Source organism: Ylistrum balloti, unplaced genomic scaffold, assembly GCF_031769215.1.
Source record: "Ylistrum balloti isolate Yb309-2 unplaced genomic scaffold, AGI_CSIRO_Ybal_v1 Utg371328, whole genome shotgun sequence".
NCBI lineage: Eukaryota > Metazoa > Mollusca > Bivalvia > Pectinida > Pectinidae > Ylistrum > Ylistrum balloti.
Genome location: NW_026782707.1, coordinates 260,914 through 288,479, shown reverse-complemented (window position 1 = coordinate 288,479; position 27,566 = coordinate 260,914). Strand labels below are relative to the sequence as shown.

The window sequence follows — 27,566 nt, the reverse complement described above, 5'->3', positions numbered from 1 at the left end:
TACCGTCCTACTGACCTACCGTCCTACTTATCTACTTTCCTACTTATCTACCGTCCTACTTATCTACTTTCCCACTTATCTACCGTTCTACTTATCTACCGTCCTACTTACCTACGTCCTACTTATCTACCGTCCTACTTATCTACCGTCCTACTTACCTACTGCCCTACTTATCTACCGTCCTACTTACCTACTGCCCTACTTACCTACGTCCTACTTATCTACCGTCCTACTTATCTACCGTCCTACTTACCTACTGCCCTACTTATCTACCGTCCTACTTACCTACTGCCCTACTTACCTACGTCCTACTTATCTACCGTCCTACTTATCTACCGTCCTACTTACCTACTGCCCTACTTATCTACCGTCCTACTTACCTACCATCCTACTTATCTACCGTCCTACTTATCTACCGTCCTACTTACATACCGTCCTACTTATCTACCGTCCTACTTACCTACGTCCTACTTATCTACCGTCCTACTTATCTACCGTCCTACTTACCTACTGCCCTACTTATCTACCGTCCTACGTATCTACCGTCTTACTTATCTACCGTCCTACTTCTCTGCCGTCCTACTTATCTACAATGCCTACACATACTACAGTATAACATTCCTACATTACCTACCGTCCTACTTATCTACCGTCCTACTTATCTACAATATGTACACATACTACAGTATAACAATCCTATATTACGTATGTTATACTTACCTACTGTCCTAATTATCTACCTTCCTACTTATCTACCGTCCTACTTATCTACTGTCCTACTTATCAACAATACCTACACTTACTACAGTATAACATTCCTGCATTACCTATATGATTGTTATATAATACTTACCTACTGTCCTACTTATCTACCGTCCTGTTTAGGTTTCTTTTAAGCAGGTTTCCAACACAATTTTCCCCCGACGATGAACATGTCCGGTGAGTAAAGCTGACCCCTTGATAATGAATGTATTGGACATTATTTTTCTTTTCTGACGTCGTGTAACGAGCAAGCAATATTGGAGTATTACATCGTTGATTCGTTAACGATATCCGTGGTGTGCGGTGGATTTGAGCGAGCGATACATACACAATGTAAATGTATCGAATGTCCGCATTGTTATACTATATATCAATCACTGTAAATATCACATTGTTTAACTTCCTTATCTTGATCACTCGGTATTCTTTGTGATTGAGCCATGCTGTCTATACACAGACCTTAGTAACGTCATTATCGTGACATCCTACACCTTACTACAGTCATACTATCGTCTACCGACCTGACTACAGTCTTACCCCAGAACCAGGGGAGAGGGTTACTATTGTCTTACTATCTAGGTACAGTCTTACCCCAGAACCAGGGGAAAGGGTTACTATTGTCTTACTATCTAGGTACAGTCTTACCCCAGAACCAGGGGAAAGGGTTACTATCGTCTACCGACCTGACTACAGTCTTACCCCAGAACCAGGGGAGAGGGTTACTATCGTCTACCGACCTGACTACAGTCTTAACCCAGAACCAGGGGAGAGGGTTACTATCGTCTTACTATCTAGGTACAGTCTTACCCCAGAACCAGGGGAGAGGGTTACTATCGTCTACCGACCTGACTACAGTCTTACCCCAGAACCAGGGGAGAGGGTTACTATCGTCTATCGACCTGACTACAGTCTTACCCCATAAAAGGGGAGAGGGTTATTATCGTCTACCGACCTGACTACAGTCTTACCCCAGAACCAGGGGAGAGGGTTACTATCGTCTTGCTATCTAGGTACAATCTTACCCCAGAACCAGGGGAGAGGGTTACTATCGTCTACCGACCTGACTACAGTCTTACCCCAGAACCAGGGGAGAGGGTAACTATCGTCTACCGACCTGACTACAGTCTTACCCAAGAACCAGGGGAGAGGGTAACTATCGTCTACCGACCTGACTACAGTCTTACCCCAGAATTAGGGAAGAGGGTAACTATCGTCTTACTATCTAGGTACAGTCTTACCCCAGAACCAGGGGAAAGGGTTATCGTCTATCGTCCTGACTACAGTCTTACCCCAGAACCAGGGGAGAGGGTTACTATCGTCTACCGACCTGACTACAGTCTTACCCCAGAACCAGGGGAGAGGGTTACTATCGTCTACCGACCTGACTACAGTCTTACCCCAGAACCAGGGGAGAGGTTACTATCGTCTTACTATCTAGGTACAGTCTTACCCCAGAACCAGGGGAGAGGGTTACTATCGTCTACCGACCTGACTACAGTCTTACCCCAGAACCAGGGGAGAGGGTTACTATCGTCTTACTATCTAGGTACAGTCTTACCCCAGAACCAGGGGAGAGGGTTACTATCGTCTATCGACCTGACTACAGTCTTACCCCAGAACCAGGGGAGAGGGTTACTATCGTCTATCGACCTGACTACAGTTTTACCCCATAAAAGGGGAGAGGGTTATTATCGTCTACCGACCTGACTACAGTCTTACCCCAGAACCAGGGGAGAGGGTTACTATCGTCTTGCTATCTAGGTACAATCTTACCCCAGAACCAGGGGAGAGGGTTACTATCGTCTACCGACCTGACTACAGTCTTACCCCAGAACCAGGGGAGAGGGTTACTATCGTCTACCGACCTGACTACAGTCTTACCCCAGAACCAGGGGAGAGGGTTACTATCGTCTATCGACCTGACTACAGTCTTACCCCAGAACCAGGGGAGAGGGTTACTATCGTCTACCGACCTGACTACAGTCTTAGCCCTGAACCAGGGGAGAGGGTTACTATCGTCTACCGACCTGACTACAGTCTTACCCAAGAACCAGGGGAGAGGGTTACTATCGTCTACCGACCTGACTACAGTCTTAGCCCTGAACCAGGGGAGAGGGTTACTATCGTCTACCGACCTGACTACAGTCTTACCCCAGAACCAGGGGAGAGGGTTACTATCGTCTACCGACCTGACTACAGTCTTTGCCCTGAACCAGTTATATTAACTGTAACGTTGTCTTGTACTTTTTTCGTCCATATTTGTTACAAATAAAGATTGGCTCAAGCGGACAGCTGGACACATCGAGAGTTGAACATCGCTCACAGAAATGATAATAAGTTCATTTCTACAGCACAAGAAGGAAGGAAGATACGGGGAGTTGTAACCATATTTGTCCAGTGATCTTGTATTTTACGCGTGTCTTTATGACTATCGTATGAAAATATACGGGTGAACAAGGTATTTTTGTAAGCTTTAAGTTAGCATTAGGTGATGGTACCGGAGCTTACGTTACTCCGTTAAGGTCAACTGTAATATAATGGACGAGCTAGAAAGAACGACTGCAACGAGAAGTATGTCGGTTATCTACATTATGTATAAAGTCAGTAGTTTAAAATCAGATAATTTACATTCACATGCCTGCGTTTTTTGTATTGTTTCCCTACAGATTTTACTCCTTTCCTACAGATTTTTCTGTTTTTCAAGAGATTTTACGTGTTTTCCTACACATTTAAGTATTTTCCTTCAAGTTGTACTGTTCTCTACTTCACCCTTTTTGTCTGATAGGCCGATAACCCACCACTTTTTTACTACATGTTTTTATTCAATGGCATATGATACTTAATTTTTGTGTAAAATATTCTTCTTTCTCATGTTTTCAAATTATTGAAAAAAATAATTAATTCTTCTTATAGAATATTACCACCGCCATTTCATACAGTTATTATATCCCATTGTTTGTTCAGCTTACAAACAGATGAGCTCGACTACAATATCATTACCCATCTCATCACGGCGCAGGTAGATGAAATGTAAGCGGTAGTCCAATTATTTTCAAATGAGGACTTATGTGATGCATGATCAGTTTTGACTTTCTAGGTGTTTGTTTGTGAAGAAATCTCATTCAGATATAAAAACAGCCAGTACCGACGTGGCATTCTGATATATGCTATTATTACATTCTAGGTGTTTGTTTGTGAAGAAATCTCATTCAGATATAAAAACAGCCAGTACCGACGTGGCATTCTGATATATGCTATTATTACATTCTAGGTGTTTTCTCTTTAAAGATATTACTTTCAAATATAAAAACAGCCAATACGGTCGTGTCAACATGATATAAATTGAGTTAGTTTTTACTTTCTATACCTTTTTCAGAAGGAAATAAGATAAAGATATAATTACATAGAAAAATCAATACAAAAGTTTTCTCTTTGAAGTTGGTGTAGATTCTGACTTTCGGTTAAGAAATCGTATTAAAACATAAAAAAACACAATAGTTTATTAATATTTATTTATGTAATGACACCCTGAGAATGATGTATCCAGATTTAGTATCTAGACTTAGGACCCTCCCCAACCCTCCCCCTGAGCTAGTGTTGTGTCACTCAATGTTTTAGTGATGTGTTCGATTTAAGCGAAATGACTACGACGTCCGAAGTTGAAACCACCATTCTGTAAAAAGAAGAAAAACGATGTAATATACTACAGTACAATCCATTCTCATTTGGACATCTTTCCCTCGTATAGTGCTCACGAACCCTAACAATTGTACGGAAGCGTATTCCGGCCACGTTGTGTTTTATCTTAACTCGAAATTTCGAGATAGTAACTCGAAATGTCGACTTAGTAATCCGAAATTTTTAGGTAGTAATCCGAAATTTTGAGATATTAACCCAAAATTTCGAGAGAGCAACTTGAAATTTCGAGTTACTAACTCAAAATTTCGAGTTGCTATCTCGAAATTTCGAGATAAAATAAAACACAACGTGGCCGGAATACGCTTCCGTACAATTGCGAGGTAAATAAGCACAAAACTTTAACGTACAGATACCCTTCCCCTGTAGGTCTAGGTATACAGATTTACACCTACAACACCCAGTATATCATCACACCTCTAATATTACTATCACAGTAATAGGACGTAATAGTGACGAGGACTTCTACAGTAACAGCACCTCATTTAACAGGTTATGTATTGTTACGCTAAAAGCTTATAGAATGTAGGATACACAGTGTGTTAAATACTTACGATAGTTCCGGTACCGAGTGCACACTCGCTTGGTAGATTGAATACAGTATCATCAGCAATGCCACCCTTAATACCGGTGAAGGCAATGGACGAAAAGGAATAGGCTGCAAAGATAGGATAGGTTATGTCAGAGGTAGAATAAAATGGTAAAGGACGAATATGTCATATAAATCTCCGTGATACAAAGTTTATTGTTATAGGATGTTGGTTTGGTTGACCAGTCCGGTTTATCTAGTTATTTTTTTTATCTAAGTGTGAGAGGACATTAACAATCATTTCTCTCATGGTTATAGGGTGATGATTTAACGTATCTCTGGGGTGGTTTCGCTGTACATACTTCCGTTTGTGATTCCATAGTAGGTTTCAGCGACTGGTACGCATTTGTCTGTGACGGTGAGGTAGGCGGTCATTCCGTCAATAGAGAATGTGTATTGTGTCACATTGGCTGCATTGGCTCCCACGCCAAGGAATCCGTGTCCGGATACAGTAGAATTGGCTGAAAACGATTTAGAAATACTGTACTTCAAAAGTTCAGACACTGTAGCCATGTATGGATCAGCGATACAAACATTATGGTAGTATGTGGTTCTTTAATACACTGTTTATGGTAGTATGTCTTTATGTAGTTTTATCAGGATCTATTGTACACAAATGATTGTAGTACGTGGATCTATTGTACACTAATGATGGTAGTACGTGGATCTATTGTACACAAATGATGGCAGTACGTGGATCTATTGTACACAAATGATGGCAGTACGTGGATCTATTGTACACAAATGATGGCAGTACGTGGATCTATTGTACACAAATGATGGCAGTACGTGGATCTATTGTACACAAATGATGGCAGTACGTGGATCTATTGTACACAAATGATGGCAGTATGTGGATCTATTGTACACAAATGATGGAAGTGTGGATCTATTGTACACAAATGATGGTAGTGTGGATCTATTGTACACAAATGATGGTAGTACGTGGATCTATTGTACACAAATGATGGTAGTACGTGGATCTATTGTACACAAATGATGGCAGTACGTGGATCTATTGTACACAAATGATGGTAGTACGTGGATCTATTGTACACAAATGATGGTAGTACGTGGATCTATTGTACACAAATGATGGTAGTGTGGATCTATTGTACACTAATGATGGTAGTGTGGATCTATTGTACACAAATGATGGTAGTGTGGATCTATTGTAAACTCACTATTGTACACAAATGATGGTAGTACGTGGATCTATTGTACACTAATGATGGTAGTGTGGATCTATTGTACACAAATGATGGTAGTACGTGGATCTATTGTACACAAATGATGGTAGTACGTGGATCTATTGTACACAAATGATGGTAGTACGTGGATCTATTGTACACAAATGATGGTAGTACGTGGATCTATTGTACACAAATGATGGCAGTACGTGGATCTATTGTACACTAATGATGGTAGTGTCAGGATCTATTGTACACAAATGATGGTAGTGTGGATCTATTTTACACAAATGATGGTCGTATATATATAATACACAATTCTTTGGTAGTATGTGGACATAATAAATTTGCATATTTTGGCTCTGTGATAGATATCATAATGAACAATAGTCAGACTTTGCAATATTTGGAATATTTTTACCTGGTACACAGTGTCCTGGGTCTTGCCCAGAGACCGACTTTGAGCACGTGCCGTTAGTTACAAGGTATTGCACACCCTGTAATAATAAAATCCGGTACGTTACACATCAGCGATAATTAGGATCATTTTTAGACTTTAATAGTGACTACTGATCATGCTAACCTATTCTGCATTTCGTGGTTATCAAGTCAGTGTTTATGCAGATAATGTTTAGAATGAAAAAATACCCAAACCATAAAACAAAACAAATTAAGTCAGTTATAAGGTCTTTATTGTTTTATCTATCTATAATTTCTAAGTTTGTTAAAATTCATTTAGAAAGTGTCAAAGTTCAGAATTTATGGCATGTACTTGAGGTTCTTTTGAATTATAAGACCTATGATTTTTTGTTAAGTTATGGTTGCTATTCATTTGTAAGTTTTTTGTGTATCACATAATTTTTATCAAGAACATGGTGTAAATGCACTGCTGTTGATATTTGGTACTCGGTATAGATAAACTATTACATATTTGGTACTCGGTATAGATAAACTATGACATGGTATTTGGTACTCGGTATAGATAAACTATGACATGATATTTGGTACTCGGTATAGATAAACTATTACATATTTGGTACTCGGTATAGATAAAGTATTACATGATATTTGGTACTCGGTATAGATAAACTATGACATATTTATTTGGTACTCGGTATAGATAAACTATGACATGATATTTGGTACGCGGTATAGATAAACTATCGGTATAGATAAACTATGACATGATATTTGGTACTCGGTATAGAAAAAACTATTACATGATATTTGGTACTCGGTTTAGATCTACTGTTATTATACTGTTGTATTTAACAACCATACCACTAACCTTTGCGTAGTCTGTTAGAACCTTGACGTTTGATACAACTCCGTTTGTCTCTGACGTTCCTGTCAGGGATAGCATGTGCCTCTCAGAGTCAACATTCACCATGTAGGAAGCCTGAAACGATTATCTGATACAGTAACAATTACCTTCATTATGATCACTTTCCGTGAATCCTAGAAAAGGCAAAACAACTATATCATATTTCGTATATCCTATCCAACAAAAACAGTATCAAATATCTTGCGAAGAAAGTTCTCCTTTGTCTAATTTATATCAAGGTTGAATGCATTTTTACGCATCGATAACTTGTTTTGGTATTCTGAATATTACGTTCATATTGAATAAATATCTAGAACTGTTCAAATGAACAAAATGAAGGATATGGTCATTCTATTTTCGTTACAGTTGGTGTTTCGAAATTGTGCATACAAACAAACTTGTATATATAATTTGCAATAGTTTCATTTGTTTGTTCTACACTTCTCTTATTGACAATAAGACTATCACAAATGTAGACGTGAAGAGGATATCTGCAGTTTTCCAATCAATTTCCAATATATAAAGCGATTATAGAGATAATTTTTACCCTGGTCACTGCAGGCGCTACTCCACCATTCGGCATGCTAGCGATGACCATCGACTGCACTCCATTCCATTTCATTGGAGCACAACATGGATCTTCTGAATAAGCCAAGACGGCGAGACAGGACAACACGACGAGACGGAGCATGGTGGAGACTGGCTACTGGAGGAGAAGACGACCTAGAACTGGCCAGGATCTCTCCGCCAGGCCCCTATGACATTGTCCAAACTCTTATCTTATCGGAGCTTGCGATATGTGATGCAAAATGATCGCTGTAATAAGATAAACGGGACCTGAAAACGATGATAAGGCAGGTCCGGTTGTGCGGTCACAGGTCCCGGTGTGTGTGTCAACTTGTGTTAATGTAGGATTAATCCCTTTCACGTTGATAAATATAGAATCTGTTTCAAGAAAAAAAGTTTCTACACAAAACATTGCTAGAGTATTGATGTATTACTGATCGCAGAAATATGACTGGCCTTGGATATATACTTTTTCAGTATTTGTAGTCTATCAAATATAATTGATATAGAATATATCAATACAAATATCTTTATATACCTTTAAACTTTGACCTTAAACATCTTACGGTTTGAGGAATACAAAATTTGTCACGTTATCCAGTTATCCAATACTGAAAATTGAAATTCATTTAATTTTGGGGCAAATGTACCTCGTCGTATTGTTTTTTGAAAATTGTTTCTACCAAGTTTGATTTCTTCATCGCCTCTTGAGTTTAAAAATGTAGGTACTTCGCATCTTTGAAGGACGAAATAGCTGTAGATGATTCATTTCAACTCATTCTTTGGCTCTGATGTTTCTGATTCTAAATTTACATTGAAATGTACTAAATCATTTGAACATCATAGTAGTTGTGAGAAATACATTCACACTGACAAGCCATAAACACAAAATAGAAATGTACAATAACAACACAAAAGAGAATTATGTTGTGGATAACATGAGCTTACCAACTCGAAACATTTTGGAGCCCCGTGTGACAGAAAGATTATAACATTTCTTAAAGAATTGAAAACCTAACCATACATTTCAGTTACTAATTTGACAAAAGAGGGAAAATGACATTCGATATATTTCTATATAATTTAATGTGCTACTCTCGTGACAAAGCTTCAAGATATCACAGCAGCTGAAATCCTTAGACTGCATGTTGTTGTCTGTTTAATCCTGGATTTTACGTGAAGTAAGGTTGGTGTATGTAGAAGAGTATGTGAAGCAGTAACAGATCAGTCTTTGAAGCGTACCAAGCAGATATCATATGATGTAAGGAAAAACTTATGACTAAGTGTAAAGTTGCTGTTTCTAAAGGTTAACCTATTTAGTATAATTTTGAGATAGGAGTGGTAGACACTGTTGGTGGCCTTTTTGTACAGTCTTTGATGTATATAAATCATATATACATAGAGAGAATGTGATTATATGTGTAAACTGGTCTTACTAGACTGGGCTTGTTACGAAATCGTGCCGATAAATTGTACAAAAGACATACCAGTTAAAAGTAAAAACATAATACATGTCCTTTCCTTGAAATCACTATACAATATCAGTACACTCCTTATAAGGGTATAGATATATTATTAATTGGTAGAATTCCAATCAGACCAGCAACCGAATATTATAATATACCTGATGTACACTTTTACCAGAATGAACAAGAAATCAGTACAGACTCGGCAAAACATTCATCAAAACAGATTATTGAACGACTTTCTACACAGAGTTGTGGTGAAAAATTTACTTCAGCATGTTTAAGGTTTGTGTTTCGCCATCGTGTAACATTAAGTTGACAGAGTTATCTCTCTTCTCACCAGGAGAAATATACTTGTAGATCATAATGACTTTTTCAGAGTTTAGTTCTGTAAGAATTGATGAAAGGAACTTAAGCATTTAATTTTGAAATGAATTTCATAAACCCAATGTGACACCATGTGTTCTCGAATTTTGTTTCTATCGTCACAATAAGCCCATTGTGACACTATGTGTTCTCGAAATGGGTTTCTATCGTCACAATAAACCCAATGTGACACCATGTGTTCTCGAATTTTGTTTCTATCGCCACAATTAACCCATTGTGACACGTGTGTTCCCGATGTTGGTTTCTATCCGAACATCAAAACTTTTCTGATGCTGGGTGTTCCCGAAGTGAATCATATTTCTGCAGTAAAATCCTTTGTTACACTAGGTGTTGTCGATGTGGCTCTCTAGTGACACAACAAACAAGGTGATCCCGACCTTTACTTATCCTAAACAGAGTCGATGTATTAAATACTTAGAAGTATAGGTTTTGTAGTGATTTATAGGACGGACACCTTCAATAAAACACAATACTCCTTAGACTCCGAGTTTAAATCTTTCTCTGTTTTATCGATTTTGAGTTAGAAATAAAGTTTAAGTTACACCTTGTATTCTCTTACTGGTTCCCAATCACCGCATGAGACACCAACTACTATCCATGATTACGGAACACAAGGGCGGCAATAGAATTATATATTGCAGTAGCGACCTTAAAGTTTGTCTTGTAGACTGAAACATCTTTTATATAAATTAACATGAGGTAACAGGAACAGGTCTTCACAAGCACATGTTTTTGTTTCTCTATAGTCGAGCAAATTAACTGAAACATGTTCCTTCATTATCTCATTGCTATAATTAATGTTCTCGTTTGATGACGTGTCATTACCTATTTTGATAAAGTTTTACTAAGAAGATGTCGTCGATAAAAAAAAACTCTAACCGTTTCGGAATGCAGAGCATGCTCTTACTTTCTATATACTTCGTGTAACTTATCTTTTGTTTATATTTTGCCTTCGTGATATCGATTTTGAGTTTGAGATTATCTATCTTCATTAACCGTTGTCTGACTACCTTCATTCTGCGGTAAATGTATTCTTGCCAGGTAATTTCTGTTTCCTTTCTGTTTGCCTGTTTGAATAACAACTTACGGAGAACATAACCTTGAAATAAACGTTAGACGAGATTAAATTCCAACCATACTAACATCTTCATATTTGATCTTTACCCTGACGAATTCTTCAATACATGACGTCATTAAGCACAGATAGACATTCTAATCAAGCATTCTCGTATAGTTAAATATGTTCTTAAGCTGATCGGGGCCAATCTCAACAGCCTCTCAACTTTTACTGACAATCCATGGCTTGATCGTGCTACTGGCAGTAGGTTTTGAAGAATAGCTATAGATATAGTTGGTCCACTATTACTGTAATGTTCTACTTGTCAATCAGTCGTCATTTATGTTATTGATATTTGTTCAGAAACCTGTTATAGAATAGTCTAACCAATCCATGTATAAACAGCTACTTCTCAACCATTTCAATGCTTTTAATGTGTTGACGTTCCGTATTGGATAACGTTAATTTGCTTTTTTATATAATTACGTATCATTCCATCAGGAGAGCGCGATAATTTATATTAAGAAATGATTAATTTATTCAGGAAAGTGATACAACTTTGACAGAAACCTATACAAATAATCTTTAATATCTGAATCACTGGTTATAATAACTGAAGAGATATTTTCCAATATATATTTAAATGTCATTTTAAACAGGAAGTGGCAATGATAATATCACAATTATCACGTCCCCGGGAATGTAATACAAGTACAAAATAGCTTAATGATTTAGCAAATGTGTAAATCCAATAACATAGTGTAAGATCTAACGGCTTTCAATATACATAATAGATACAACTCCTGTCGTAAGATGTACCATTCACTATTAGACCGTCTCTCGTTAATTACTGTATATTCAGTATAGTCTGTGTATGATAGAAGCTACATACGGGTGTGTGTTTGTGTTGTAAATGAGTTAAGTCCTTTACAGCGAGCGTTTATCTGATGCTTCTACACCACTATATCTGTATTTACAACAACAGCTTTATTTCGTGACGTCAGTATCATATGAATTCCTTTGCGTTCTAAAAAAGACCTATCTTGATCTTAATCTAATTGATTATTCATTAGACACAAAATCTTTTTTCTAAGACCCTGTTCTGTCCATACACGATTCGACATGCTCAGTAACTTTCTGATGGAATTCGCGCATTTATGTATAATCCACAGTGTGTCTGTGTATATTGTGTAAACAAAACAATCTACGCATTGCTATAAAATCGTCTTTATTGGGGTTTTTTTTTCTTTCTTTTTTTATTATTAACTTTATCTTTTTTATAATATCGATTCTTTTTCCGTCTGTTATCACCGGATATATGATTTCCTTTTTTATTTTGGTAAGAAAGCAAGATTTTTTATAAAGATTACACCCCTTTAGACCTGTATCCATCATTGTTGAATCGGTACATGGGTGGTGAACTATACATTTTTTAATTACCCCGTTATATCTGAATATTTCATAAGACAAACATTGCTGTGTATATTATTTAAGTTCAATATGTTTCATATACGTTTGTTTCTACCAATTTTCATTTTGCATAATTATGAACATGACACCAAGTTAACATAAAACTATCGTGACTGTTCAATATCTTAATTTTTACTTCTTAACCCCCTCAAATGTTTACATGGTGCAGTTGGAAAGGTTTTGGGTGATAGATGTTGAAGGCTGGCTGGAAAATCTTCAAGACAAGGTTTTCGAGCTGTAGAAATTTTCGAATATGATATTAGTTACTAGTAACTCATAACTCATGTCCAGTGAGGTCATTTATCATGTTCATGTACCTTCAGGTACTGAAACTCCTCCAGTAAATGGCAGGTAACTAGACCGTAATGATATCTGTCCGAACCTGATGACTTTAAAACGACTTTCTCTGTCAGAACACTACCGATCAATCTGCTCTGTATTGTGTTTGGTTGATCCCAACTCGCTGTCTCAGAAAATGGCATGTGTTTAATTTCTTTTGCACAAACATTTCATCTCTGCAATATTTGTCGGATTAATTAAAGCGACATCACGGTAAAACAAAGTTTTAACTTTTAATATTGCATTTATATATCAAAAGTGTCACCTGATGAACAATGAAAGTTGGCTTTCGCTGAAATATGCACATAAAGTGGTCAATTAATTACAAAAAGGAAATCTGTTGATCAACAGTCTGGATATGTATCTGCCAGATATGAATACGCATGCGCACAAACACCGTCGACTGTAAACAAGATGGCTGACCTCCTGAATCGGTGGCGACAATGTTGGCGACTGTTGTTACTTAATTCTAAATTGATTTATTAGAGTTCTCAATTAACATTTCCCACACCAATAACCAAATCCAGAGGGGATTTTATATACTGTCACTGTTGTCACAGGTATTTCTGCCTGACATTATGTGTTCGTGTTTACTATCACGTGACATTATCAGCGCTGAAGAAGTGGTCAGGCTGGACAATGGGAATCGACTGTGAATATCTGGATAACGTAGAAATGTAAATGGGAGTATGAAAAACACGTACAATAACAAAATTGATGTTTTAACCGTGATGTCTCTTTAACGGCTGATGGAATGTGAATGATAAACATATGGCTGGACCTTATCTTGGCACGATTAACATACACAACAGCTTATTAAGAAAACAAATCTACTTAACTCACCGTAAACTTGGAACTGTTCATGGCATGATTAAAATTAAAGTGAAATCAAGTGAACCGATATCACCATGGTAACTACATCTTTTCTCTGTATTTCATGTCTCTGTATACTCAAGTGTCATCATTGGCAAGGATGATCATCTTATTACTCATAAGTACCTCTAATGAATCCTAGAGGTGAGGTAAGGGGAGGGTGGGGGAGAGAGGGGGAGAGAGAGAGAGAGAGAGAGAGAGAGAGAGAGAGAGAGAGAGAGAGAGAGAGAGAGAGAGAGAGAGAGAGAGAGAGAGAGAGAGAGAGAGAGAGAGAGAGAGAGAGAGAGAGAGAGAGAGAGAGAGAGAGAGAGAGAGAGAGAGAGAGAGAGAGAGAGAGAGAGAGAGAGAGAGAGAGAGGAGAGAGAGAGAGAGAGAGAGAGAGAGAGAGAGAGAGAGAGAGAGAGAGAGAGAGAGAGAGAGAGAGAGAGAGAGAGAGAGAGAGAGAGAGAGAGAGAGAGAGAGAGAGAGAGAGAGAGAGAGAGAGAGAGAGAGAGAGAGAGAGAGAGAGAGAGAGAGAGAGAGAGAGAGAGAGAGAGAGAGAGAGAGAGAGAGAGAGAGAGAGAGAGAGAGAGAGAGAGAGAGAGAGAGAGAGAGAGAGAGAGAGGGAGAGAGAGGGGAGAGAGAGAGAGAGAGAGAGAGAGAGAGAGAGAGAGAGAGAGAGAGAGAGAGAGAGAGAGAGAGAGAGAGAGAGAGAGAGAGAGAGAGAGAGAGAGAGAGAGAGAGGTGGGGGTATTTTGGCTATTTACTCTATCACATGATTGCCTAGTGGTTCACTGACGTCCCCATATCGTATTTTTTGCGTATTACAAAAGGCTCGCTAAAACAATCAATTCTCAGGACTCGTTTCATAAAGATTGTACGAAAGTCACACAAGTAGATAGCATATCAATTGTTCCCGTAAGATACAATATATATACATTTCTCAATCACATAACAATACTACCTCCCTTATAATGTACTGTTTATATCGATCACGTTACACCTATATTTACGAAAGGTTTTGATTTTAGCACAGTCTAAAACATTACATGTTACAAACCTGAGAAGTGAAGTACACTAGTACCAGCTAAAAATAAAGAATGTTTCATGGATTTTAAGGATCATGATAGAATACTGAAATATTTTATGAGTGATTATATATCATACAACAAAAAATTTGAGGTCGTCAACTTCATCTTTCCAGTAATATATTAACGCCTTTGTGGTTTCGCAGAAAGACCCAACTCAGTTTTAAGTTACTTTCCAAAACTAAATCAACTGTCTGCTGCGATCACTGGGGAAAATGTTTTATAAAATATGTAGGGCGTAAATTCCTTAAAACTGTGTTGCATACATGTGGAGCAAGTTTATTTTCATCTCAATTGAAAATTTTGAATTTATTTGTATGCAGTAAATAATTGTAGTGATGAAGACAGTGATTGTGTAGAAAGGTCTGTATGAGTGTGAGAACATTTTGTTATGGGGAGGATACGAGTCTGAGATTCCCATCTCAGGCTTACATGACGCTACCTAAACTCTTAAACTTTTTTCTAAAGATATTGGTGAAGTCATTTTAGAGAGGGTTTGAATCCTGCATATATTCTCAACATTTACAATGGATACCTTCAGGTTTCATTCAATGTGTTGGTTACATGTAAGCAGTAAGTGTGTCTATGAATTGAATGCAGTGACGCATGCTAAGTTCAGCGAGGCTATTCAAGAGAAACGGGTACTTAAATTAGAACACATCGTAAATTTGTTCATTCTAAAAATAAACCATTAAGTATGAAATATATCTTGTTCGTTTTTAATAGTTCTCCTACGCTCTCAATATTTTAGTCACTTGTCTATCAAAAATATTCATTTCAGCAATACTGTTCTTTGCTTTAGACATTACAGAATATTTGTGCTGTCACACAACATCATTTATCGTGAGTTTCATTATTTCATTTTTATCTTATACTAAGCAACATAGATTATCAAGACTTAGAAAATTTCCATAATAAATTATAAATGCCGCCATGCTTATTGAATTCTGTGTTACATATTTGAAAAGTGTGCCATCTTGGGTAGCATCCCACTTTAAGTAGCGTCACGTTTCCTTAGTGACGAAATCGTTCCAGCTGTGAGGTGAACAGTATGGAAATGTGGTCGTTTCTTAACCACTGTTAGTATTACTAAGATGTACAACACACTATGTACTATAATAGTTTCACCACTGACTCAGTTCTTGTCATCTTCACATGATTTTGGCTAAGACAACAGTAATCCTTTGTGTATCTGATTGTGCATATAAGTATAAAAAGACTTCAATATCCAAGAAACAAGAAATGTTTAAAATTCGGTCAAACAAGTTTAATGCTTATAACAGTACGACGCGTTTACACATTTAATCTTAAGTTTCTAGTCTATAAATAATTTTCAAATCGACTGATTCAAAAGGTTCATACAATGGACATACATCAAACATTCAATAATACATAATATGCACACACACCACTAACACAAATCACACACACACGTGTAATAACGAAACATATACACACACAATGGTACACTACATGATACACTGAAGAGTGACAAGGGAGACAACAAACTCCCGAAATAGTCGGTTATTTCTCTTAACAAGTCAAATATTATCAATAATAGTGTGACTGGAAACTGATCAGTACACAATGTGTTTAGATATGTCGATTTCACATACAAGTTATCAGATAAGTACCCATGCATTAAGGCAGGTGAGGATTAGAGAGATCAACAGACCGATGGTTTTACAGACAGGTGTGTGGTCAATTACTTATCAACATCTAGTTGTTACAGAGATCAGATAAGAGAGGTGGTCATGATATGAGCACTACTTTATAAACAAGATAAATGGCATTCACTTTACATAGTATTACGAGTTTCGTCAGTTGAAATTTTGTTATCGAGGTAATCAATCTAGACATTTTTAGATAAACAGGTATCATTCAATATTTATTACAAATCACATTTACGAAGGGATGAATTAAACAATAATTTTTTGATATCCAACCGATATAAAAATCCAATAAAGTTTTTAACTGATGTTTTCAATCCCTAGTTAGTTCTCAGATGTTTACAAATCCCATTTAACTCTCAATTATCGTTTACAAACTCCATTCAGTTCTTTGATGTTTACATGTCCCATTTAGTTCCTTGAAGATGTATACAAATCCCATTTAATTCTCAACCGATGTTTACAAATCCCATTTAATTCTCAACCGATGTTTACAAATCCCATTTAATTCTCAACCGATGTTGGCAAATTCCATTTAATTCTCAACCGATGATTACAAATCCCATTTAATTCTCAACCGATGTTAACTAATCCCATTTAATTCTCAACCGATGTTAACTAATCCTATTTTATTCTCAACAGATTTTTACAAATCCCATTTAATTCTCAACCGATGTTAACAAATCCTATTTAATTCTCAACCGATGTTGGCAAATTCCATTTCATTCTCAACCGATGTTGGCAAATCCCATTTAATTCTCAACAATGTTTATAAGCCCCATTTAGTTCTCAAGTGATGCTAACGAGTTTTTTTCGGACTTGAAATAAGCGCACACTTAACACAACCCCTTGAATAATTTAAACAGAGAAAACTATCGCGCTCTAGAGTTATGTGAATCTGAAGTTGCTTTGGCAGCAGAAAGTTCTTTCAAGATAATATAGAATGGAAATAGAGAGAGAGAGAGAGACAGAGAGAGAGAGAGAGAGAGAGAGAGAGATGTATCAAATTATGTACACGTTATTAGATATCATTTCAAGATGTGGTTTATATCACTTTTCTGTTTATTTTGAGTAAAATTTCACTCTCACTGTTCACAATTACGTTATCATTATATAGTTATTCACAAAAGAGATCGTTGTTCAATGTCATTGAAGAATAGACTACTACAAACACATTGTCACATTAGCTGGTCTCCAACCTTCACGGGGAACTATTGTCACATTAGCTGGTCTCCAACCTTCACGGGGAATTATTGTCACATCAGCTAGTCTCCAACCTTCACGGGGAACTATTGTAACATCAGCTGGCCTACAACCTTCACGGGGAACTATTTACACCGGGATTCGACAAATGTCCAAATTGATATCACATTTCTCACCGATTATGTCATGTAATCACACTGAATTATGTCATGTAATCACACTAAATTATGTCATGTAATCACACTAAATTATGTCATGTAATAACACTAAATTATGTCATGTAATCACACTGAATTATGTCATGTAATCACATCGAATTATGTCATGTAATCACATCGAATTATGCATATAATCAGACTGAATTACGCCATGTAATCACACTAAATCATGTCATGTAATCACTAAATTACGTCATGTAATCACACTGAATTATGTCATGTAATCACACTAAATTATGTCATGTAATAACACTAAATTATGTCATGTAATCACACTGAATTATGTCATGTAATCACATCGAATTATGTCATGTAATCACATCGAATTATGCATATAATCAGACTGAATTAATGTAATCACACTAAATCATGTCATGTAATCACTAAATTACGTCATGTAATCACACTGAATTATGTCATGTAATCACACTAAATTATGTCATGTAATCACACTGTAATCACACTGAATTATGTCATGTCATGTAATCACACTATAATTATGTCATGTAATCACACACTAAATTATGTAATCATGTAATGTAATCACACTAAATTATGTCATGTAATCACACTAAATCATGTCATGTAATCACTAAATTATGTCATGTAATCACACTGAATTATGTCATGTAATCACACTAAATTATGTCATGTAATAACACTAAATTATGTCATGTAATCACACTGAATTATGTCATGTAATCACACTAAATTATGTCATGTAATAACACTAAATTATGTCATGTAATCACACTGAATTATGTCATGTAATCACACTGAATTATGTCATGTAATCACACTACATTATGCATACATATGTATCTTACTTATGAATGCACGTCTTTATGTGTGTACAAGGGTACATATGTACAGAACATCACCTAACAAGTGTTATTGGTCGTAATACTTTGCACAAACCATCATTATTACAAACATACGTGCATTGTTGATATACATTACACACAAACACGTCATTCATGCGTATCAAGTGCATTCAGCACAGACAGTCACACGTAAAAAGTACTTGTCCGTGTCTCTCATTACCTCTCCGTATCACTTTATTCTACAAACATTGCTATGGCACGCGCTTAATTACTTAATCATATCAACGCAGTGTAGTCTTTCATCTACATTAACCATTACTTTCAGAAATTACGTCACAGATATTACAGTCACTCGTTATATATCCATCTAGTACCTACATATATTTCGTCACAGGTATTCCTCAGTCACTCGTCATACCCTATATCGAAGTTACCGACTCTTTCGAAATCGCAGAAAAACAAAATCGTAAAATTTGCATGTTTCTTCTTTTATCATAAACGCATTAGTGATACAAAATTGTGAGAAAATCGAAAAAAAAAATAAAAAAACGGAAATAGCAAAAGTTACATTTTTGGTATTTTCGCAAAAATTTCACAACGCAAGATATCCCAATATACGGTATATTCATTAGGTACCTACAAAAATAGGTCACAAATAGGTACCTACTAAAATAGGTCACAAATATATAGTACCTACAGAAATAGGTCACGAATATATAGTACCTACAGAAATATGTCACAAACATATAGTACCTACAGCAATAGGTCACAAATATATAGTACCTACAGCAATAGGTCACAAATATATAGTACCTACAGAAATAGGTCACAAATATATAGTACCTACAGAAATAGGTCACAAATATATAGTACCTACAGCAATAGGTCACAAATATATAGTACCTACAGAAATAGGTCACAAATATATATCACACAGTCACTCATATATTCAATACCTACTTACAGCTATTGTGTCAGATATCACACAGTCACCAAATATTCAATACTTACAGCTATTGTGTCCGATATCTCACAGTCACCCATATATTCAATAACTACTTACAGTCATAGTGTCAGATATCACACAGTCACCAAATATTCAATACTTACAGCTATTGTGTCAGATATCACACAGTCACCAAATATTCAATACTTACAGCTATTGTGTCAGATATCACACAGTCACCCATATATTCAATAACTATTTACAGCTATTGTGTCAGATATCACACAGTCACTCATATATTCAATACCTACTTACAGCTACTGTGTCAGATATCACACAGTATCTCATATATTCAATACCTACTTACAGCTATTGTGTCAGATACCACACAGTCTCTCATATATTCAATAAATACTTACTCTCACTAATTATGTATGCATTCGGTACTTAGAGAGATGAGTTACATATAACAGAGACATTCATTATGTTTTCACCATTAATGTACTTTACAGGGATTCCAGTCTGTAATCTGGTGTCCTCATTTTGTACCTGCAGGTAGCGCTCCGTAAAAGTCTTTATCTATCTCAGTATGACAGTCCTCTCTCTTAGTGACTCAAAACATATCGAATCTATCATAGGACTGGTGATTTGTGTTTAGATAATTAAATGTTTCTACTTGTATGCATTTCTAAGGTAATCAGCAGTCCTCATGGTTTATACTATAACCACGTGACATTATTATGTTGATGATAAGGATTACAAATACCCCTAAAAACGACAATATTAAATATATAACGTGAAATGACGCCATTTCGACGCCTTGAAATGTATGTCTCGGTAGACAAGAATTGAAATTGTCCTTATATATCCGTAAACGTGTATGAAGGTTCCAGCCTATGGTGTTTAGATGTCACAGCTGATTTACGGTCGTCATAGTGATCTAGTTGAGAAATATTCTACTTTTCGAGATCGAATTGGACATGTTTGATGTTCGTTAGTGTGTCTGTTGGTTCCATTGTTGTAGAAGCAGAACACGCTTTCTCTTTCAGAATGCATGGTCTTACTGTCCATGTACTTTTCACGGAGTCTCTGTTTCCATCTCTCTTGTGATAATGCTTTGCCTTATTTTTATTGAATTTGAGTTTGGGCTATGACTGTGTCCACATATTGGTATTTTCTTGCTGTTGTTGTTAACGTGATTCATCCGACTAACACAATCGTACACAAATGCATGGGTAGGATGGAATGCTTTGAAATAATAACATTATTATATATAAATTGATAACCGCCTGTCTGATATTAAATAATCTTTATCGTCAACTTGGTATAAAACATTTCCTGACATATACCACTATTCATTCGTAATGATATGGGGCATACTTTCCTTATACCGACGAATATTACCGTCTAAAACAGAATCAGTAAACTTTAAATGATACCAGAAATAGGGAACGGCACCAGAACAAATCACACTTCCGTTTATAGAATACACACATATCCGTGACGTCATTATTCTCTGACTGTGCAAGCAATTTTAAACAAGGTTAAATGCACAAACATAACAAATAGGTATTGAATTTGGAAGAAACTATCGGTTTTAATACAAAACTTCCTCCAACAACACAGGAAGTAGGTGTAAGCTTTCCTAAAGCTCCATTAAAGGAACGTTGTTTCTGTCATTCATATCACTAACCTCTCGAGTACATCTATCGTGTACAAAAGTCCTAATACTTTCCCGTATCTGTACATCTGACAACCAAGTGAGAGGTGTCACACACGCTGTAGACGCTCCGAGCCACGTGAAAGCGACTGCAGCGCTCACCGGCGGATAGCATCCCGTACAAAGGGACATAAGTAAAGTGAACAATTGATATGGAAACCACATTGCTATAAAGAAAAAATCGGCTAAACACAGTGTGACCAGAGACAGGTATTTTTCCTCGTCGTAACTAGAGGTCGATTCTGGACGTTGACAGTCCATGGACCGAGAAGGAGACGAGTACAGATTCTGTTCGGCTAAATTCCCTTTAAAGTTGTACATCAGAATCAGCGTGATAAGTAGAATGATGCCCACCGACGGCACAAAATAAGTTATCACTGGTGAAGCAACGGAGGCATCGAACACCAAACCGAATATACAGTAGCCATCATAATAAGGATAGTGGTTAGAACCAAGTATCCAAATAGGCAGCACGATCGCACAGCCAGCCGACCAAGGTAACAGCACAAGGAACGCCTTCGCCAGGCCATTCATGGTCCACTTGTGTGACTTGTTGCACATTAGAATGAACAAACGATCAAGATTCATCAGAACAAGCACTACCATGGAAACGAAGGGCATAAGTACGTCTGTTATGATCCAGACTTTACACATGACGTCTCCGAGTCTCCATGGCCGGTGTTCGGCGTAAATGGCCAACGGGATTACAAACACACTTAGAATTATATTGACCACGGATATGTTGACAATCTGAATGTAGAGAATGTTCTGACGCAAGCTTGGCGTATACAGGATAACGATAATAATGCCGGTGTTAAATATAGCCGACAGGACTGTCATCAACACCGCGAAGATGAAAGCTCGCGGTGACTCTTTTTCGTGTTGCTGCAGCAGCTCCAGTAGGGTCTGATTATACTCTTCATTATCGTAGTACATGTATGAAAACGAGGTCGACGAGTTGTGTGACGTCATCTGTGAAAGAGAGATTTACATATTATTTAGATCTTCAATCAATTACACGAAATAAGCACTGTTCGTATCATGGTTTGTATTATAAATCAATTTATCATTACACATAGGACATCCAATGATATTTTATTGACATTTCACAAAACACGTGGTTTTCATTATTTAGCAAACGTAGATGTAATACAATATAAGGAAATCATGGTGATAGATTTTACATTTAGAAATATATTACGTTAATAACTATGTCACTTTGATATAGTACATTACTTATCACAGCTGGTAGCCCTGATTCATGAACAGAGGTGTGAGCTGTTCCACTGTCTCCTGATGACAGTGTGTGTACCTTCACGTGTAAAAACATTTCACACTTTTATACAAAGACCAATAAATACGAAATAGATATCGGTGGGTTGTGAGGTAACACTGTATCCTGTACCCTGATGTGTCACACCCATATTAAAGTCATAGGGTTTATTTAAACTTGCAGACTGATCTTACCATTTAAATAAAATAGATACCAGTACACTGGGTGAATCAAGCAACACAGTTAAATTAGGTTATAAACAAATCATTTGTCTTATAAAAGTACCCACACACTAATCCTACCAAGTGTAGTAAAATGTCAGCTCGTAAAAGGTATTTAAAGTTAAATCTACATAGCCGTGTGGAGATTCAACATAAGGCTAATATTTCGGCAGCAGTGAAAGACTAATGGTTTATAATTACAGAGCTAATCAAACGGAGAAGTCTTTTTATTCGGTACAAATCAATATATCTTACGAGACAGATTAGATTGTCCAAATAAATTAATCGGTAATCAATATGCTGTAAATAATGGAAATGCATTAATGTTTTATACAGCCGTCGCTAAAACGCGGTAACACAAGACATAAATCTTGGTTTGTGATTTCGCAGATTAAATTGCCACTTGCCTGTATTCCCTAATACGTCACTAGTTTCCTAGTTATCTTTTAATGGTTGAAGAAATAACATTGATTCGAAATTTACCTTATATAAAAAAATAGTGCATCCTTAAAATATCGAATGTAATACGAGTCGCGTGGTGCCTGTCTTGGGAAGCTGTGGAGACTTCCGTCCATAGTCTTAAACATTTCAGCATGACAGAGTATTAAACCCAGTCGTAAATCGTTCTTCTAAACACACTTAACAGTGGAATTGATATCACCTGAGGGAGATTAAGATAAAAGGGCCTACTGTTATAGAAGAAATTAATGAGGAGTTCCATTTTAGAATCAGAATTTGATGGCAGTTACGTATGATTTTCTATTATTACAGCCTCTTATTAAACATGACTACATCTTACGTCAACAATTCTCATTAAACAGCGATATATTGTTGATACCAATAACCATAAAGTACACAAATATATAGTTTTACAATAAACGTAAACAGTAATGATAAAGGCCTATGACATCTTCACTCCCGGTAACAGAACCAATTAAGATATCAAAATGTATCAGACATATTAAATTTTGTGTATATATACGGAATAATTGTCGTTTTCCATAAATAGTATGACTACCTTTTTAGATACACTAGGATCAAATATGATGTAACTGCGGTAAAACATTAATTTTGTTACTGTTTCTACGTGTTTTATGTATCTTACGTTTATATGATATCCCCATACATATGGCCGATTTCCAATGTCCAGCTTGACCACTTCTTCGGAAAACCCTCTTGAGTTTAGCACTGATAACTTTAAGTAATAGTTTTGAAAGCGAGGCAGTTCATTTTGTGAATACGAACACATGGTGGCGGGCAGAAATGACAGCAACAGTTGTGACTTAGTAAGTAAAATCTTGTTTTTCAGCTCCGAAGTTTATCATGAGTGTGGCAAGTATTACTTGATAACTCAACAATGATAATACGTAAATTCAGAATTATGAAATAAGTGACTTTATTTTTAGTTTACAGACAACGGTGTTTTGTGCGCATGCGTTATCATATAGGACGCAAATATTCGCATATCCAGACTGTTGATCAACAGATCAGGATTTCTCTTTCATAGTTATCAATTAACTTCTTTTATGTGCGTATTTCAGCGAAAACCACGGGGGGAAGTTTGGTACCGCCAGAAAGGCCTTGTCACAAGGAAAACACATGCCAAATATGAAAGTCCTACCTCTTTGGTGCAATAGTTATGGCCAAATCACAAATGTATGTCAAAGGTCACAGTCAATGTCACATGGTCAAAAGTTTTGGAGCCATCAGCAAGGTATTGCCACAAGTTTACACATGCCAAATATGAAAGGCCTACATTTTACGGTGCAAGATTAAAGTTAACAACAGACAACCAGACTGCAGAAAACAATATGCCAAAGATCTTTCGATCCGGGGGCGTATAAAAAAACAATTAAAATCGTTTTACCGTGATGTCACTTTAATCAATTGGGGAAAATATTTCATTACAGCCATGTCTGACAGAAAGCAAGCCATGACAAGTACAATAGCGTAAACCAAAGGCAAAATAAATCAACAATCTAGAGACTTACTTCAGAAGTAAACATGTTTTTGATATTGATGTTTAAGAAATACAAAGAAAATAGCGTCATGTTCCTCAGGTTGGTATTGTCAAAACGTAATCAACGCGTGTTAAACCCAACCCCCGGAAATCCAAGGCTTCAATTGTCACAATAAACTAACGCAGATCTGTTTTCAGTCTTCGTGGCAGAAAAACAAATTAAGACCTCAAGTGTAAATCAAATCAATTAAAATCTCTATTGCTTGTCCAATGATATAACCACTCTCTCTAACTTCACACAGAGAAAGGCAGAGGCGTGCAAGTATTAACTCTGCCGATTAGGTGCTGAGTACTCCACTGTGTAGCGTATTCTCCAGTCTAATCAAAGGTTGTGTTGTGACAGGGGAACGTGCCAATAATATCCCATTCCTCTTGTATTAACTATACCTTGCTCAATAATTCTATGTTTATGAGAACACAAGGGGTGTTTACAGATAGAGCCTCCACTTCAACAGTAATCTGAAACTTCCGGGCTACCTTAAAACATATGGCACTATTGTTTATGGGTGTTAATGTTCTGTAGACAGACAAGTCGTGTGTGTTCCGTGATGGACTACATCATTTAAGCAGAAACTAATCAGTGGAGACAATTAAAATATATAAATATAACATGTTTATACCCCAGCATACATTTTAATACCAAAAATATGATTGAAGTCCAAAATTTATGATAAACGAAAGTTGTTCGTGTTAAAACGTGGTTGCCAGCTACCTAGTTACAAGATGGTAACTATTTCTAGATGAATTTCTTAATTATACACGAAACAGCTTTCAGTACAAAAAGTATGGACCGATGGGATCTGGATGCTAACGTCATGTTTTTCAGCTGAATGTAAAACGTAGTGTTGAGGTATTGTTTATGTTATATAATAAAAAAAAACCTAAACATCTTCAAGTCAGCGTATATTTCTATAACTATAACTTAATGTTATATAAACAGCTAAACAAATATATAAATATAGATATAGACTCTAAGCAATCAACACATGAGAGACAATATTACCGTGAACAGAGGATATCACCAGCGTTACAACCTTACTATCTGGTAATTCACATTAAACTTACTAAGATTGACCAAATTTTACAAGGCGGCTGTCGTTGATAAAGCGGAAGACGCTTACCCTTCTGAAACACCTAGAGGTCGGAGCAAATCAATGGCCTCCTAGACTTCAAAGTTTAGGCTTTTGGTATCGCTAACAAGTTCTGTTATGACACGTTCACTAACGCGAAAAGAATTTAAAACAACGAAACAAGATAAACATAATTGAGTGTATTACATTGTCACGAAAATTGAATGTCTAATTTCTTTTCGCTTAAAAATCAAATACTTCCCAATGATATCATAATGGCAACCACGAACTTTCCACAACCGTGGCAATCGTGATCTTGATAAATATACTTAATAGGATGACCGGGTGGCGCAGTGGTAATTCCGATGTTCGATTCTCCGAACGTATATAAAAAAGATAAGGGGTCGACCATGTGTGTTTCCCCAGGGTACTCCGGCTTTCTCCCACAGTACATCGCACGCACCTACCCGGTTCAATAAGAGTGAAATAAAAATTTTAAGTTGGATACCTTATTTCGTAATTGGTATAAGATATGTAAGGTTTATATTCAAATATTTTGATAAAATTGGGAACACAGTTGTTTGAAAAGCAAGGTTGTCACTTTCTCAATAATCAACAATAGATAATTTGAAAACCTTAGATATATAGAAAGCTATCCCCATTGTTTGCATTGAAGGAAAATATCGAGATAATCGGGTGAAGTAGAAAATTCTGTCATTGATTTTCAGTTCATGTGGACACATTCAATGGGAACAGCCATTACATTCTCGTCGTTGAAAGACAGGCCATTATCGATATACTTGACATGAAAATGAAGGATTTAGCAAGGTCGATCCTGCATGTTTTGATAAACTGTTCAATGAATTTAATCTGCTTTAATAGGTCAACCAGGAGTTAGCATGGTATTTTCCCAAAGTTATGTCAATAATATGTTAGAAGATTTTATCACCAAACTCAAATAAGGTGTTGTAACCAGAAATTCGACCAATCTGTTTTTAATCTTGGCTTTAGGAATACTATAAAAAAAAAAACACTTTCCAGCAAAATAGGAAAACAGGCCATGTGTAATGAAAGAGTAAGCAAGTTCTGTTCATCGACAACACGATCTGAATCAAATCCAGGCAATGTAAGGTACTTTGGATAACGAGCATTGAACTCGATGTTATGTTTTTTCACTATTTAAAATAAATTTCACGAATGCTACACATAGTGCAGACACGCCTCGCCTGTTTAGTTTCCTTTATTTACCATAGCTGTTTGGTCCATGATGTCTCCCCTCCGAGACACAGTCTAACATTAATTGCCAGATACCAATACTACTTGTGATTTATGTATGGATTTTGTTTATAAACAAAAACTACCAAAGCATGGACCGAATGCTTTTTTTCTGATAACTATAACGAGAGAAACATAAACCTGGCTCTTCTGTATCTAAATTATAAAAAAGGTTCTATTCATTTGTGTACAACTAATAAAATACAAGAAAACAAGAAGCTGGTATTCCATTTCAGGTACAGTTAACGTCGCTATGGTTTCTAGAAACTATGTTATATGTCAGTTTATCAACCTTATATCTTAGTTTAGATTTATTACCAAAAATCGAAAATTGGAAAA

General features: G+C 36.5%; 2 protein-coding genes across 2 annotated transcripts; both read right to left on the bottom strand.

The window, feature by feature from the left end:
- Positions 1-4,393: 4,393 nt before the first annotated feature.
- LOC132562019 (development-specific protein LVN1.2-like) lies at positions 4,394-8,252 on the bottom strand. Its single transcript, XM_060226742.1, has 6 exons — positions 8,109-8,252; positions 7,526-7,636; positions 6,659-6,734; positions 5,350-5,508; positions 5,013-5,116; positions 4,394-4,435 (listed from the first exon to the last, which is right to left on the bottom strand). Exons 1-6 carry the CDS (start codon positions 8,250-8,252, stop codon positions 4,394-4,396), a joined length of 636 nt encoding a protein of 211 aa, XP_060082725.1.
- A 13,035-nt stretch (positions 8,253-21,287) lies between these two features.
- On the bottom strand, positions 21,288-22,340 carry LOC132562044 (5-hydroxytryptamine receptor 1D-like). Its single transcript, XM_060226767.1, has one exon. It carries the CDS (start codon positions 22,338-22,340, stop codon positions 21,294-21,296), a length of 1,047 nt encoding a protein of 348 aa, XP_060082750.1. The 3' UTR covers positions 21,288-21,293.
- Between the last annotated feature and the right edge of the window lie 5,226 nt (positions 22,341-27,566).

Excerpts from the sequence above, each read along its gene's own strand:
- LOC132562019 (XM_060226742.1), bottom strand. The coding sequence starts at position 8,252 with ATGCTCCGTCTCGTCGTGTTGTCCTGTCTCGCCGTCTTGGCTTATTCA. Across the intron at positions 6,735-7,525 it reads TTCTAACAGACTACGCAAAG|GGTGTGCAATACCTTGTAAC; the intron begins GTTAGTGGTATG and ends TTATTATTACAG. Across the intron at positions 5,509-6,658 it reads CCCAGGACACTGTGTACCAG|CCAATTCTACTGTATCCGGA; the intron begins GTAAAAATATTC and ends AATCGTTTTCAG.
- LOC132562044 (XM_060226767.1), bottom strand. The coding sequence starts at position 22,340 with ATGACGTCACACAACTCGTCGACCTCGTTTTCATACATGTACTACGAT.